This window comes from Canis aureus, chromosome 29 (genome assembly GCF_053574225.1).
Source record: "Canis aureus isolate CA01 chromosome 29, VMU_Caureus_v.1.0, whole genome shotgun sequence".
NCBI classification, from domain to species: Eukaryota; Metazoa; Chordata; class Mammalia; order Carnivora; family Canidae; genus Canis; species Canis aureus.
This window is the reverse complement of record NC_135639.1, coordinates 32,159,970-32,175,977: the sequence shown is the minus strand read 5'-3', so window position 1 is coordinate 32,175,977 and position 16,008 is coordinate 32,159,970. Positions and strand designations below refer to the sequence as shown.

Here is a 16,008-nt window from a genome sequence, read left to right as displayed (position 1 = left end):
ATTTTCAAATGAGTTAAAGAAAACAAATATGTTAAAGAGTAAATGTGGTTCAACATCATGTATCAGGGAGATATCTCAAGGGGTTATACATTTTAACATATAGAACAGTGAGCATAACTTTCACAAGTTCTTAAAAAAAGATGTAAAAAAGAAAACACTCAGTGAACTAAGTAAGGTTCTTCTATACAGGTTATTAAGAACTACAGAAGAGGGGGCACCACTGGTGGCCCAGCGGTTTGGCGCCACCTTCAGCCTGGGGCCTGGTCCTGGGGGCCCGGGATGGAGTCTGGCATTGGGCTCCCTGCACGTAGCCTGCCTCTCCCTCTGCCTGCCTGTCTCTCTCATTATCTCTCTCTCTGTCATGAAAAAAAAAAAAAAAAAAAAAAAAGAACTACAGAAGAGGGATGTCTGGGTGGCTCAGTGGTTGAGCATCTGCCTTTGCCTCAGGTTGTGATCCTGGGGTCCTGGGATCAAGTCCTGCATCAGGCTCCCTGCATGGAGCCTGCTTCTACCTCTGCCTGTGTCTCTGCCTCTCTCTGTGTGTCTCTCATGAATAAATAAATAAAGTCTTAAGAAAAAAGAAATACGGAAGAGGGCCAAATAATTCTATAGTCTTATCATTCATTAAGAGATAGAGGCAAATAGTGCTTGATTGAAAAAGGAAGACTTTAGTGACAAACTTTACAGGCTCTCACAATGATCTAACGGTGGTGATATTCTCCAAGACATCAACAGGTAAGAGAAATAGAACTCCTTACTAATCCAGCCACTTCCTAGCCCTTTCCCTTATAGCAATTATCTCTAAAATCAGTAAATTTCATTCTTATTTTGTTTAGTGTTATCTTTCCTAATATAGTTCTTAGCCTGGTTTTAAGAAATCAATAAATCCCTTGAAACTATATAAAGGACATTGTACGTTTGCGTTTTTCTAGCAGAACAGCTTTCAACAGATTCTCAGTGGAGTCCATAAGATTAAAAACCTTTATGATAGACTGGGGGGTAGACTGGCAATTATACTAGCATATGCTATGACTGATATATAAAACACTGCCAACTTTTAATTATAATTAATAAAATAAATTATTAAATAATACAATATAATTAGCTTTAAAATGTAGTCAGAGATGTATTTCCTAAAGGTGTTTTTCTTTTTTTTTTTTTTTTTTTAAGATTTTATTTGTTTATTCATGAGAGATAAACAGAGAGAGACAGACACAGGCAGAGGAAGAAGCAGGCTCCATGCAGGGAGCCCGACGCAGGACTCGATCCTGGGACTCCTGGATCAGGCCCTGGGCTGAAGGCAGGTGCTAAACTGCTGAGCCACCCAGGGCTCCCCCCTCCTAAAGGTGTTTTTCAAATTGCAAATTGTGATCCTTTAGTGTCTAGCATTAAACAAATAACAAAATCAACTACAACAGAATAGATAATATCACACAGTGCGTTGCATAAAATAATGTTTTCTAAAACTTTTGTGTCAGCTTTATATATGTGTGTGCTATAATGTGGGTTGTGTTGTAAAATATATTTCTTACCATGGGTGACAGCCAACAAAGACTGAAAAACACTGCTCTAATGCCTGCTTATACCTTTGATTTTTTTGCTTGAAACCTTTTTCTTCTTCCTTTTTTTTTTTTTTTTTAAGATTTTATTTATCTATTCATGAGAGACAGAGAGAGAGGCAGAGACACAGGCAGAGGGAGAAGCAGGCCCCATGCAGGGAGCCCGATGCGGGACTCAATCCTGGGACCCCAGGGTCATGCCCTGAGCCGAAGACAGGCGCTCAATCGCTGAGCCACCCAGGCGGCCCTTGAAACCTTCTTGATACACTACTTCTATGGAAGTTTGGAACCAAAAAAGTTATGATGATAAAAATAGCAGTGATGATATGATTAGCAATATTTACTGAATATTCACTATGTGCTAGGAAATTTGCTAAGTGTTTTACTTTTATGATCTCATTTAATCTGCACAATCCAATGAAGTATTATTATTAAACTCCATTTTATAAATGAGAAAATTTAGATTTAGAGAAATAAAATAACTTGATTTAGATCTATGTCTGACTGACTCAATGCCCATGCTCCCTAAACTGCAGACAATAGGTCTCCTAGATAATCTAAAAAGCTTGATGATCCATTTAAAGATAAAGATGAACTGAATATTAGATCCTGTGATGCTACATTGTTCTTATCATTCACTTGTTTTGGTTTTGACTGATCCAGAAACTCTGCAAAAGTAGTTTTTTTTTCTAGAGATAACTTTCTTTTTAAATTAAAAAATGTTTATATTCAGATAGCAGACATATTGTATCTTATTCACTCCCAAACCTTTTTTTTCTTTTTTAAGATTTTATTTATTTATTCATGAGAGACACACAGAGAGAGGGGCACAGACACAGGGAGAGGAAGAAGCAGGCTCCATGCAGGGAGCCTGACATGGGACTTGATCCTGGGTCTCCAGGATCACACCCTGGGCTGAAGGTGGTGCTAAACCGCTGAGCTACCTGGGCTGCCCATTCATTCCCTAATTTAAAGATCCCTTTAAAGGCTCAATTAGTATAAATTATAAGCAGCAGAGTACTATATTAGTAAATCCTATTTACTTCATGGGTTTGTTGTGAGAATGTAACATTTATTTTATTATTTTATTTTTATTTACTTTAAGTTTTTTTTTTAAGATTTTATTTATTTATTCATTCATGAGAGACAGAGAGAGAGAGAGAGAGAGAGAGAGAGAGAGAGAGACAGGCAGAAGGAGAAGCAGGCTCCATGCAGGAAGCCCGACGTGGGACTCGATCCCAGGTCCCCAGGATCAGGCCCTGGGCTGAAGGCGGCGCTAAACCGCTGAGCTACCTGGGCTGCCCTGTAACATTTATTTTAAAAGATTTGTAGGGATGCCTGGCTCAGCAGTTGAGCGTCTGCCTTTGGCCCAAGGCATTGGGGTCCCGGGATTGAGTCCCACATCGGGCTCCCTGCATGGACCCTTGGGGACTTTACAAAAATTTTGCTACTTCACTTTTTATAGTGAGAGGAATTTAAACTGTTTCTAATGCTACATTGGTACGATGAAGTCATTCCGATAGTTCAGTTCAAATTTAACTGACCATTGAGCAGCTCCATTCCAATGGTCATAAACATAAATGCTTACTGCTCTAAGCAGATAACCCGAATGAGAGAATGGGATGGTTAAGGGTGGGTAGGCATAGGTTGTGTGAAAGGGGCACTCTATTTAAAAGTGGAAACCATCATTTGATGACAAGAAATTTATTCATGGAAGACATAGAGAGAGAGGCAGAGGCAGAGACACAGGCAGAGGGAGAAGCAGGCTCCCTGCAAGGAGCCCGATGTGGGACTTGATCCTGGGTCTCCAGGATCACATCCTGGGCTGAAGGTGACGCTAAACCCCTGAGCCACCCAGGGTGCCCTCCTTTTATATTTATAGGGGTATGGCAACTTTCATGACTGTGAGTTTCTCAAGTTAGCCCTTAAAGTGAAGATTTTTGTATAGTAAAAATTCCCTTTGCAAAGCCTTTAAATCATCCTAAGTAAAGGACATGATTTTGTATATCGCATACTACCTCTCAGTAAGTTCGACACAGTTAATTTTTGTTCCCTGATTGGAATAGATATTGTCTTTAGTTATACATGAATGAAGCACAGCTGAAATTCTCAATTGTCAACCACTTAAGCCAATAAGATGTGAATGACTGTAAGGTGATTTTGTAGAGGGGGAAAACTAACCAAAAAGCTAACCTCTACTAAATACTAGAAAATGATAACAATTAAAACATCTACACAAGAAAGGCACTGGGTTGCTTCTATGCTTAAGAGAACCAGAGATTCAGAGAGAAAAAGAATAGTCCTGTGGGTATCTTCCTAAACTATACAGGTTCTTCCAAATATACAGTTTAGAAAAACAAAACAATATATTCAGTGTAGAATCTGTAACAGATTAGAAGGGTAGAATCTATTAGAAATAGGGCTATTTTATTCAGTAAACCAATACAGAGAAAAATGGAATGCTCTCAAAGGTTCTGGTAACCTGAGTATTAACACTATTTGTAGGTAAGTGCTAAGGTACTCAACACTGTTGTAAGAAGGAGCTAAAGATATTTTATTTCTGGCCTACATGTAGTCTCTAGTTTATTTATTTTCTGTGATGTCAATGCAATGACTTACAGGTAATAATTTTGATACTAAAATCAAGGCAGATGTTAATACATATCATAAATAACAGGTAGATGTTTACTACATAGTAAAATTATTTATTTTAATGGAGTGCAATCGGTCATGAATTGATGACTATAAACTAGCCCCAGCAACATCTTTAAGCTATCAACAGACTCAGAGACTTTGACAGTGTGTGACTGTCATAGTGAATGCATAGTTAGGGAAAATGTTTTCTGTAGTTAAATCAACTGGTATAGTAACACTGGTATGATAATTGAAAAGAAATTAACCTATACTATACTAGGTTCAGGAAATTAAAAGAGAAAACAAACTAGGGAAAAGGATATAGACTGTATTTATCATGACAACATGCTAATTTCAATAACTAGGCAGGAAGGACTGACTTAAAGAGTTATTCAGCTCACTCTAACCAAATGTTGGCTGGCAGCATAAACTGGTTCTCATTGTTAAAGTGGTCTGCTTATCATGTAGCTGATAAGACAATCTGGGTATTGAGAGGCTTAGTGGTCCTTTATGAGCCATGACTTACCTTTATGGATTGGCACCGGTATAGGAATCGGGTTCCTGACACATGAGCTTGTGGGTTGGACTGGAGGCCTATATACGCCCACAATACCTGGATCTCCAGGGAAACTGGTATGACACAGCAGGAAGTACAATGCATAGCCTGTAGAAGGGTAAAGAAGCATCTGCTTGAATTGCTTGCTGATGATTGCCTATAGTCAGTTACCATGCATTAAGTAACCATTGTTTCTTTCTTTTTTTTTTTTTTAATTTTTATTTATTTATGATAGTCACAGAGAGAGAGAGAGAGAGAGAGAGGGGCAGAGACACAGGCAGAGAGAGAAGCAGGCTCCATGCACCGGGAGCCCGACGTGGTAACCATTGTTTCTTAAACATTATATGTAACAGAGAAAGTAATAGGATTTAGAGAAAAGAATGCAGAAGTTCACAATAGATCATATCATTGTCCTGGATCTTAACAAATTACTATTCTAAAATGGGAATGACTATTATAGAGATTTAAAAAATGTGAGTTCACATACAATGCTTATAAGTAGTGCTCCATGAGTGGTGCATAGTCAGTGTTGTGGAATGCCAGGAGTAACAGCCATTTCTGGTTGAGGATGGCTTCGTGGGACTAAGATGAGTAATGTTTGACTAGAAGAAATGGTGATTAAAGGAAAATTCAGGTAGAAAGATGGCATATAAAAAGGTGTGCAAGTAGAACAGCACATGATGCCATGGAGGGACAATCATTGATTAATCTGAGTAATAGTTACTGAGTGTATTCTATGTGCCAGGCATGATGAAGGCACTGGCCTTGAGCAGACCACTTGAGTAAAGCAAAGGATTTGGACACAGAAGCAGTGAAAGGTTAAAGAAGACATTTCAGAGTTTGATAATGAAGTCCAACCAAGCAGTATGACTCTAGGAGGATTAATTCCAAGAAGTAAGAAGGATTGACAGAAGTGAGTTACTATAACTTAGCAGATACAAACTATCCTCAAATATGCCTGTGTTTTTCCGGCCTCATATTTTTTTTTTTTAAGATTTTATTTATTTATTCATGAGAGACACAGAGAGAGAGAGAGGCAGAGACACAGGCAGAGGGAGAAACAGGCTCCATGCAGGAAGTCTGACGTGGGACTCAATCCTGGGTCTCCAGGATCATGCCCTGGGCTGGAGCTGGTGCTAAACTGCTGAGCCACCCGAGCTGCCCATCTTAAACCTTTTTATAGTAAGGCTCAGATTCTGGCAATAACATATAAACTAGGAATGGGGGAGACAGATCATATTTAAGTTTACTTTATTTATTTTTAAAGATTTTATTTATTCATGAAAGAGAGAGAGAGAGAGAGAGGCAGAGACACAGGCAGAGAGAGAGGCAGGCTCCATGCAGGGAGCCTGACATGGGACTCAATCCCGGGTCTCCAGGATCAGGCCCTGAGCTGAAGGCGGTGCTAAACTGCTGAGGCACCTGGGCTGCCCCTTAAGTTAATTTTATTCAGGAACTATCAAACTGTTTCTCAAAGTGGCCACACCATCTGCAGTTCTGCCAACAATGTGTGAAGGTTCCAGTTTCTCCACATTATTGACAGCACTTGTTAGTGTTTGTCTTCCTAAGTATAGCCATCCTAGGGATGCCTGGGTGGCTCAGTGGTTGTCATAACAGTGCTGGTGAAGGGGAGAAGGGCACTTCCAAAATAATCACTAAGAAGAAAGGCCTTTCAAAGTCTGAACCAAAACTGAAAGGTTAAAAAATATAAATTGATATCTCTCACAATAGAAAAATCAGTATCCACATGGCAAAAGACCAAAACCAAAACCAAACCAGAAACAAAGTCAAAAGACAAATGACAAACTGGAAAAAAAAATCTGCAAATCATACCACAGAAAAAGGTCCATTTCTCATTTCCTGTAAATAAGACTAGTAATTCGATAAAAATGGGCAAGGAATATAAATAGATAATAGTGAATAAAATACAAACTGTTCAACTATATGTCAAAATAATCTTACAGTAAGAGAAGACTAAGACTATACTGGGATACTATTTTTCACTTATGAAAAAAGATTAAAAAGTTTCATGACATAGTGTTGATGAGAGTAGAAGGAAAAAGTGGTCTCACAGATGAATGATGGGACTGTAAATTTTATGTATGGGTAATAAACTGAAATTATTAAAAATTTAAATCCATATACCTTTGATCTGGCAATTCTAGAAGTTATCATATAGGTTTATTCTCTAATGTACAAAATGGTGCCTGAACGAGGTTACAAAATACAAAATGTCGCATTGTGTATAATAGCAAAAGACTGCAAACAACCTGAATGTCCACCAAAAACTCTGGCTAAAAAATTCTGGTTCATCCATGTAGTAGAATACTATGCAGCTATATTACCCAAAGAATGAGGACACATATTATGTACTGATAAAGAAGAAACTCTAAGATCAAGTGGAAAAAAGCAAGGTAGCAGAGCAGTGTTTATGATATTATATCATTTGAATAAAAAAAAGTACCTGAGTATTTACTTGTGTGACTATGCGGGATCTAATTTCAGTTGTCTATGTGGGAGGGAAGAACTATTTGCGAGAGAGATTTTTATTTTGTACTTTATGAATTTTGAGCCAAGTGTATGCATTACTTATACAGAAAAATAATTTAAAATTAGAAAGGAAAATTAAATTTAGTATGGCTGACTAAAGTGAGGAGATAGGGGGTAAGCAAAAGAGAAAGAAGACAGACTAGTACAGTAGATTTACTTATTTCACCTGGGCTGGTCAAGAGATATACCTGTTAAAATGGATCTAGAGGCCACCAGAAAAATTAAAAACAGAAATAGCTAAGTGCGGCTCTTTCCATGGCAGGGGGTCTTGGGGTTTTTATTCTTCATTTAATACCATTATACATGGTTTGATTTTTTTAATCTGATAATGTATTTTTATTAAATGTAAATATGTAAACTTCTATAACAGAAAGAATACAATTTCAATCTGAAAGAATCTGTGTTGACCATCATTCAGGAATATAAGAGAATATTTGAAATACATATGAAATAAATTTTTCTCTTATGAGTAAGTTGATTTTGAACCACAGAATAATCTCTCCCTTCAAGTATTTTTCTGCCTTTAATTTTTTTTTCCAAGTAAGGAAAATAAGTTAGGTATAAACCTAACCTGAAATAATGACTTCAAATGGGCATGATTTCTTGTATTCTTCCTTTTATGACAACTATATTATCTTCCTTCTATGAGAGTTACATCATCTACAGAAACAGGGTTGGTTTTAATTTTAATATCCATAGTTTACACACAAATGGGGAAAGTGAATCTTTGTGAGAATGTGTATTTCTCTCCTTACTGAAACACTGCAGTTCCTGCTGAGAATCCGCATCCACTCTCTCTTTTGGGCTGGGTCAGCATTACCAAAGATGGCAACATGTTCTGGGCTGGTCTTTCCATGAAGAGTCTCATAAATCTCCTGCTGTAAGTGGCTGCAGTCCATCTTTTTCAACCTGAAATGAAACACCACGGAGGCTGGAGTCCCATGCTAACATATTAATCCAAACATTAAAAAATAGTATTATAAAATAAATTGGAGAAAATAATCCTATTAGATAAAAAAGACGGTCAGAAAACTTTTAGCAATATTAATATTTTTTTATTTTTTATTTTTTAGCAATATTAATATTATTTAGATTATAAAACTACTTCTAACTAGCACTGTCATTCAAAATATAAAAGTTGTTACATCAACATATTCCCTACAGAGACAAAATTATGGGAAATGATGAAGAAGCAAAGAATTACCTGAACTTGCATCCAGATATTGCATTCACTCCAAATTGTACTTCATGTCTCTTAACAGAGCAAATTCCATCACCCTTACTTTTCATGAGGGTGATCTGAGGTGGAAAAAAATGGTCAAGGAGAGTATAACGGAATAAAAAGAAGGCAGACTGGAAAATCTATGCTCTTGTTTCCTTAACACTTTATTTTACCAATGTCATAACATTGTTCAAGTCACAAATTTTTTTCCCTCTAGTAATTAAAAAACACAGACAGTAACTGTTCTCCCAAAAATGGCTAACCACATAGCAGTATATAAATATTTCATTAAAGCAAACAGAAATGAGTCATGATCCTTTACCTTCAGCCAGTTTAACATGCATCTACAGCCTTTGTTTAGTAACAATTCTGAAAACATAGTTTATTAATGGTTGGGTAAAGAAAATCCTGAATATCTACAAACTCAGGGGACCTCAGAACTGCGAAACCCAAAAGATCAGCAGCTGCAGCTTTTCTCATTAGGCTGCAACAGGCTACCCAGCTACAAAAAGGATACAGAGTGACTTATATCACCAGTTAGGGCCAAAAGTGGCTTCCCAACAATATAGCCAGGATTCCCACTTCTAAGACTAGTAAGAGAAGCAGCTTTGTTCTGTTGAAAAGCCTGCAGAAAGAGTGAAAGAAAGGCCCTTACAGAGAAAAGCATGCTCTCCCACCTTCCACTGCTTGGCTTCATACCCTTCTTTATGGCAATGAAGTAAGTTAGCTGCACTGAACACTCTGGCTCCCTTCCACAGTTAAGCATACTGCAGAAATTTCTTGCAAAGCTTCCGTATTTTACTTTTATTCACTAAAATAGATTGTGAGTGATCTGAAAATTGAAATTACTACATGCTACTTCTACCAAGGATTACAACCAAGGATCAACCAACTCCGTTTCTCCAAAATTACTATCAATTGAGGGCTATGTTCAGCCTGGATGAAATAAGAGGAATTTAAACATAATTTAAAATATTTTTTAATGAACTACAGATGTTCCAGAGACCAACTCTGAGAGACATGAGATTTGGTTGATCATTTGAGGGCAGAGTTGAGAAGAAACCAGATTCTGCTGGGTTCAAAAAGAAGAAAGCCAAAACATAGTGATCAAGATTGGAAAGTTAGATTAAGTGGGAAATGAATAAAATGTCTAATGCCATCACATTATATTTTGACATATTCATAAATACATACAGGCAAAAATTCATTATAAGCACATAAACTCAAATGAGAAATATAAAGAGTAAAAGTGAAAAACAAACAAAAACCTGCTGAATGCCCAGAAATATGAAAAAAAGCTGGTTTAAGAATTTCTGTGGGAGGTTCACTGAATTTATGATTCAAAGTGACTTATTTAAAGAACAAGTTTGGATTTGAGACTAAAGTCCTGCTTCATTGGGGGGCCAGATAATCAGAGAAAATATTACTGAATAAACATTGTTGAATCTCTATCACTTGCAGTTAAATTATCAAATACTAAATGTTGAGGCCTCAACTAACAAACTGAACTAGGCCTTCATGTTTTTTTTTTTTTTTTAAGGCTGGGCATGGATCCCTAGGCCTTCATATTCTTAATCTATTTTTCATGCATCATAGAAGCACAGGAACTATTTCTAATCCAGTATTTCCTCCCCTCTTAATCCCCTATAGAAAAAGGGCCCTAACCCTGAAGCGAATGAGAAAGTGTTGCTGTAAGGAAGTGCCTGGCTTGATAGTCAGGTTGGTTTGTCCAAAACTGACAGAGACTTTCTGGATTCCCAAAGTCCCATTGGTTTCTATCTCATAGATGACCTGAAATACAAAAGTAGAATGAATTAATAAAAATTATTCAATGGGCCAATTATACAGATTTTCTGTCTTGAAGAGTTTTATTATAACTGAATGAGGGTACAGCATAGTGACTATAATTTACAATAGTATTATATACTTGAACGTTGCCAAGAGAGAAGATCTCAAAAGTTCTCATTGCAAGGAAAAATGTATAACTGTGTGGTGATGAATATCAACTAAACTTACTGTGGAAATCATTTCACCATATATGTGTATGTGTATATATGCATGTATGTGCGTGTATGAAATCATTGTTTTGTACATCTAAAACTAATATGATGTTTTATGTCAATTATATCTCAATTAAAAAAATAACTGAATGAGTAAAACTAAACAAGTAATCTTAAAAATGCCAAACACAAATACCATGAAAAGATAGACTATGTATTATATCTACAGATGTAAAAAGAGACTGGACAGAGCTCTTTGAAATGGTTCATGGGAGAAATTCATTTATGATAAGAACTGAAAGGGAAGAGAGATGAGTTTTGATTGTGTGCAGAGGTGAGTGGAGAGGGAGCATGGACAGCTGGTTTCCTTGGCTCTCCAATGTCTGAGGATGAATGAAGATAATAGCTGGAGATGGGAGTCATAAGCAATTAAAGGTAACATTAGATTTCTAAGCACTCTTTAAAATGATGCTTAAGGTTATTCTTCCTCCTGCAGGGTGATCAAAAGGGAGAATGGAGGACAAGAAGTTGACTCTTCTATTTCAGATGATACTGATTTTGTTAATAGAAAAAATGTAATAAGAGCTACAATAAACTGCAAATGGGTAAAGAAAGAAGAGTCAGAAGTAACTGTAATATTTTGGACATGAAATACTGGAGGATGGTAGCAATGGAAACTGAAACATGATTAAGGAAGAAGGTGATGGGCGCAATTCTTGACGTGTTAAGTTCCACACCCAAAAATTCATGTGGGGTTGGTCTGGTACTTAATAGAAGATGAGGCACTTCTGATAATGTTGATCAACATCAGTCCAGAATCTGAGGTCAGCATCCTCACCTGGGAAACCACATTCTGACAAGTGTTTCCAGACAAGAGAGGAGAACCAGCTTGTGAGACAAGGGTTACAGGAACCTGGAACTAGCAAGGGAAAAGAAGCAAATCAACTGAAATCGAAAGCAGTGTTTTCTCTCCTAGCTACATATTACGCTGAAATGAGTATTTTTCATTTTTGATCACCGCCTTCCTCTCTCCTTCCATTGCCAGCCTACACCTTAAGATAAAAAATCATTACTTCTCAAAACCATATTTCTCAGAACATTAATTCTACTACATATAAAATTAAAGTTCCATGGTCAAATAAATTTCACAAATTTTTGTGGGTTTTTTCTTAACTTTTTATTTTAAGTAATAAAAGTCTACACTCCATGTGGGGCTTGAACTCACAACCCCAAGATTAAGAGTTGCAAGCTCTACTGATCCAGTGAGGCACCCCCAATTAAATTTTAGAAATATGGGATCCCTGGGTGGCGCAGCGGTTTGGCGCCTGCCTTTGGCCCAGGGCGCGATCCTGGAGACCCGGGATCGAATCCCACGTCGGGCTCCCAGTGCATGGAGCCTGCTTCTCCCTCTGCCTGTGTCTCTGCTTCTCTCTCTCTCTCTCTGTGTGACTATCATAAATAAATAAAAATTAAAAAAAAAAAAAAAAAATTTTAGAAATATCATATCCGATATTCCCCTCTTGGAGAGTATCAAGTCCCTTTAGCACAATAAAGACTCTAGGAAGTCCACGCTATAGTATTTAATTTTACGTAACCCAATGTTTCACAAACTTATCTAACATATTTTATTTCATGTGGTGCTTATTAATCATATAGAACATACACGGGAAAACAATGTTTTGGATTTGCACTTAACAGTTTGATACATCACACATAATAGACTTCCTTTCACAATTACAGTCCAGACTGAAATTGCCTCTGATGCAAAGGGACCAAATAGTCTTCCTCCTTTTCCCTGATAAACAGTGTCTTACCTTCATATTCTGCAGATCAGTCATACCTCTTGGAACCTAGAATAAGAGGACAGCAAGAATCATGAGTGTGCATACACTTCAGAGAAAACCTCCAGGAGCTTGTGGTTTCACATGTGGGGAGGAAAAATCAACATATTAGATTCTTCTCTTCTGATTCTTCTTTATACTAAAACGCTATGAGTAAAGCTGAGGGGAGGTTGGGCAGCAACACACCTACTCTGAGCAGAGCTCTACTTGAATGGCAAAAGCAAGAGGTTTTGGTGAAATAGTGAAATGTTATACCCTGACACTCTCTCAAGCCAATCTCATTAGCCAGGAGGATAAATCTCTTAACCCAGATGTGTATCTCCCACCTCTTTCATCTTTCTTTAGATGGGGCTTCTGGGCCCAGTTTTTTATGTAGTTCTTAGGCATTCTGACTTTCAGTTCAGTGCCTTTTCCACAACACAATAGCAGAAAGCATGCTGACTTTATATCCCCAATGGTGACGGCAGGGAGGGAAGGGATACCACCTTCAAGACTGTGAAGTTATAGTAAGAGGCAGCATTGAGAGCTGGATCTGAGGTGCAGCTACTTGTCAGATTCTTGAAGAAGCGAGCACACGTGGTACTTTTACTCTCCAGGAAACCTTAGAACAGAAAGAATTAAGGGAGTGATAAAAGAGAATGCCTATTTTATTTTTATGAAAAGCAATCTCTTTCTGTCTTTTTAAACGGTTTCTAAGAAAGCCTATTTTAAATAGCAAAAAACTGGCACTTCTGTTTGAGACTCACCAGCAGGATTGCTCTCAGCACAGAACCCCCCAGCTCCAACTCCTGCAGGCTGCCTCAGCAAGCTGATTACAGACCACTCGGGGAAGTAAGTCAAAATGGGGTCCCCAGCCTGAACAAAGTATGGTAGAAATTTATTCACAGTGAGCTTGGAATGAACGCCACCAGAAAAGAAAAAGTAGAAACAAAATTAACTCAAGGGCTTGTGAATGTGGATAATACTGTCTTCTAAAAGAGCTGACAATGGTTGACCTAGTTGAAGGGGCGGGGTACCTCAAAGACACCAGGGTCAACTGTCAGCCATGAGGGAAAATACACATAACAATCCCATCCCTATCTCTAGGCTCACCCTGTAATGAGGTGGTGGGGACTGGGTTTGGATTGTTGAAGTGAACGATCCCCCTCCAAACTCTGTAGCCAGGGCCTCGAAGTGGGTTGCGTTGACCTTCTGGAGCTTCTGGAAATAGTTTAATTTTGCTGAAATGTTTTTTTTTAAGAGAAAAATAAGTTTAGATAAAAGAAAAACATTTATTTAAAAATATCTGGTACACCAAGTAAATGCTTTTAAAAAGTATCCTGACTGGGGCATAATACACACACAACAAAGTTTGCAAATGCACTCATCTTAAGTGTAAATTCAAAAGAATTTTTACATATTACTATACTTTTATTCTTACTACTCAGATTAAGTTTTAGAACATTTCCGCAGAAGACTCGGTAACACTCCACTTGCAAAGATAAAAATTCTGATTTTATCACCTACTACATATGTAATATGTTAAAAGAACTATTGTTTTTTATTAAGATCTAAGAGGGAGCAGGGTCCCTGCATCTCCCTCTGCCTGTGTCTCTGCCCCTCCCTCTGTGTCTCTCATGAATAAATAAAATCTTAAAAAATAAAAAAAAAGATCTAAGATAAGAATATGGCCAATGAATGCCAAGCAGTTCCAACTGCCTAATGCCAGGAAAGTGAGTGATTAGCAATCTGTGATGAAAACAGAAGGTCCAAAATTGCTCACATTTGCCCCATACCAGATGAATCTCTAGTACAACAAAATAGTACTGTTTCTGTCAGGACATGGCAAAGCTGGAGTTAACATTCAATCTGTCTTCTCCTTCCTGCTTCTTTTAAACTTCAACTTGCCATTCCTAATAATGTTTCCATCTCTCAAGTATATGAATTGGTTTATATTTTTCTCCTTTCACTTCATACTTTCTACATTTAAAATTTCAGACACTCCAATGAGGTATATTCTGTAACGATTCTATAACTTCTATTATAACAGTATAAAAATCTATTCAAATTCCTGCAGCCATCTCCTTACAGCTAACAGGAATGACTGAAATTAAAGTTCTGTATGGGTTTTCTGATCCACAGCCAATAGGGCATAAAAAATTGCAAATGTTCACTAATAAAAGAGAGGGGGCAGGTGGAGAGGTAGAAGAGGGCAGATGACAGAAACTCAAAGACAACAGAAAAGTTTAAAAACAAAAATCCAGACACAAAGCCAATTTTCAACAAATGTTAGGTAACAAGAAGAACAGCCAACACATTTCTACTCACAGTTGTTCGCAAGGACACAAAACTGCTTAATTCCACTTGAATCCATGAAAACCCTTGAAGGAAATGGGGAATTACTCCTGAAGATAAGAGAGTTGTCCACACACATCCAACTTGAAGACCTGAGAGTAAACAGGATGAAGAACAGACACATTTAGAAGCGGAGCGTTAGGGATCCCTGGGTGGCGCAGCGGTTTAGCGCCTGCCTTTGGCCCAGGGCGCGATCCTGGAGACCCCGAATCGAATCCCACATCGGGCTCCCAGTGCATGGAGCCTGCCTCTCTCTCTCTCTCTGTGTGACTATCATAAATAAATAAAAATTAAAAAAAATAATTTAGAAGCGGAGCGTTAGGTCCAAAAAGGTGCGGCACGGCGGACCGTCGATGTCTAGGAGAAGCCTCCTCGGGCAGCCATAGGACAGCAAAGAGGTCCTGTTCTATCGGACAGCCCTGCTCTAGAGAATCCAAGGGGGAACTTCACTCCTGGGAAAAACCAAAGTAATTCCACTTATAGAAGCGGAAGCGGGGCGGGAGGCAGGAAAGGCAACTCTTCTTAGTTCCAGATATGACCTATCCTAGGGTCCCAATCTCCTTTAGTATTCATCCGGCACACGGCAGCTCACCTCACGCTGCCTGGAAGGCAGAAGGAAAAAACCGTTCTCGGGTGCAGAAGATAGCAGTCCTTGTCGCAGCAGCAATTTATGTCGCAGGTACCAGGAGTCAAGTCACAGACACAGACAGGTAAGGCTATGAAGACAACGCAGAGCAGAGGATGGGATGAGGGTTCCCAAACTTCCAAGCGCGAACCCCCTCTGCCGACAGCCCCCCTCCTCACTCTGCGGAATTCACTTTGTCCACAGAATTTTATCTCTAAGCCAGTGGTTTCCATCCCCACATCTCCTCCCCTCACCTGGCAACAGGTGTACGGTTCCATTCCCAGGTGCAGAGAGGGTCACGGCCGTAGGGCCCAACGTAGAGATCCCAGGTACAGGCCACGGAGTTTCAGACCCCTCCGAGGAGGACTGAAGGGTCCCGCCCGGCGACCCCGGCCCCGCGTCCGAAGGGGTGGGCACAGGCGCTGAAGGAGAGGAAGCGGGCTGAGGCCAGACGCCCCCGGGGAGCATCAGGAAGAACACCTGCAGCAGCTCCAGCTGCGAAGTACACATGGGGCGAACTGCACAAGGGGCAGTCGAGACCCCCACGAGTTTAAAGTGGGCCGCGGCGGTCGCCAGGCGCTCGGCTAGAGGGTGGAGGGGAGGAGGCGCATCTCGTGTGACGTCATCCGCATGCATCCGCTCATTGGCTCAGAGCGACGGCCGAGAGCTCTTCAGCCAATAGGAAGC

The 16,008-nt window shown here is 39.0% G+C and overlaps 1 protein-coding gene across 3 annotated transcripts in view; it reads right to left on the bottom strand.

Moving 5' to 3' along the window:
• The window catches only part of TCTN3 (tectonic family member 3), a 29,974-nt gene extending 14,034 nt beyond the window's left edge, over nucleotides 1-15,940 (bottom strand). For 2 of the 3 annotated variants that reach the window (XM_077878245.1, XM_077878246.1), the window contains exons 1-13: nucleotides 15,576-15,940; nucleotides 15,289-15,412; nucleotides 14,670-14,788; nucleotides 13,455-13,582; nucleotides 13,109-13,217; nucleotides 12,848-12,963; nucleotides 12,336-12,371; nucleotides 11,360-11,440; nucleotides 10,187-10,312; nucleotides 9,039-9,146; nucleotides 8,504-8,598; nucleotides 8,055-8,208; nucleotides 4,720-4,857 (exon numbers count right to left, since the gene is read on the bottom strand). In XM_077878245.1, the coding sequence (XP_077734371.1) occupies nucleotides 4,720-4,857; nucleotides 8,055-8,208; nucleotides 8,504-8,598; nucleotides 9,039-9,146; nucleotides 10,187-10,312; nucleotides 11,360-11,440; nucleotides 12,336-12,371; nucleotides 12,848-12,963; nucleotides 13,109-13,217; nucleotides 13,455-13,582; nucleotides 14,670-14,788; nucleotides 15,289-15,412; nucleotides 15,576-15,831 (1,590 nt within the window). In that variant the 5' untranslated portion in view covers nucleotides 15,832-15,940. The remainder of the gene's footprint in view (nucleotides 1-4,719; nucleotides 4,858-8,054; nucleotides 8,209-8,503; nucleotides 8,599-9,038; nucleotides 9,147-10,186; nucleotides 10,313-11,359; nucleotides 11,441-12,335; nucleotides 12,372-12,847; nucleotides 12,964-13,108; nucleotides 13,218-13,454; nucleotides 13,583-14,669; nucleotides 14,789-15,288; nucleotides 15,413-15,575) is intronic. The other variant, XM_077878247.1, reaches the window with a different exon arrangement.
• Between the last annotated feature and the right edge of the window lie 68 nt (nucleotides 15,941-16,008).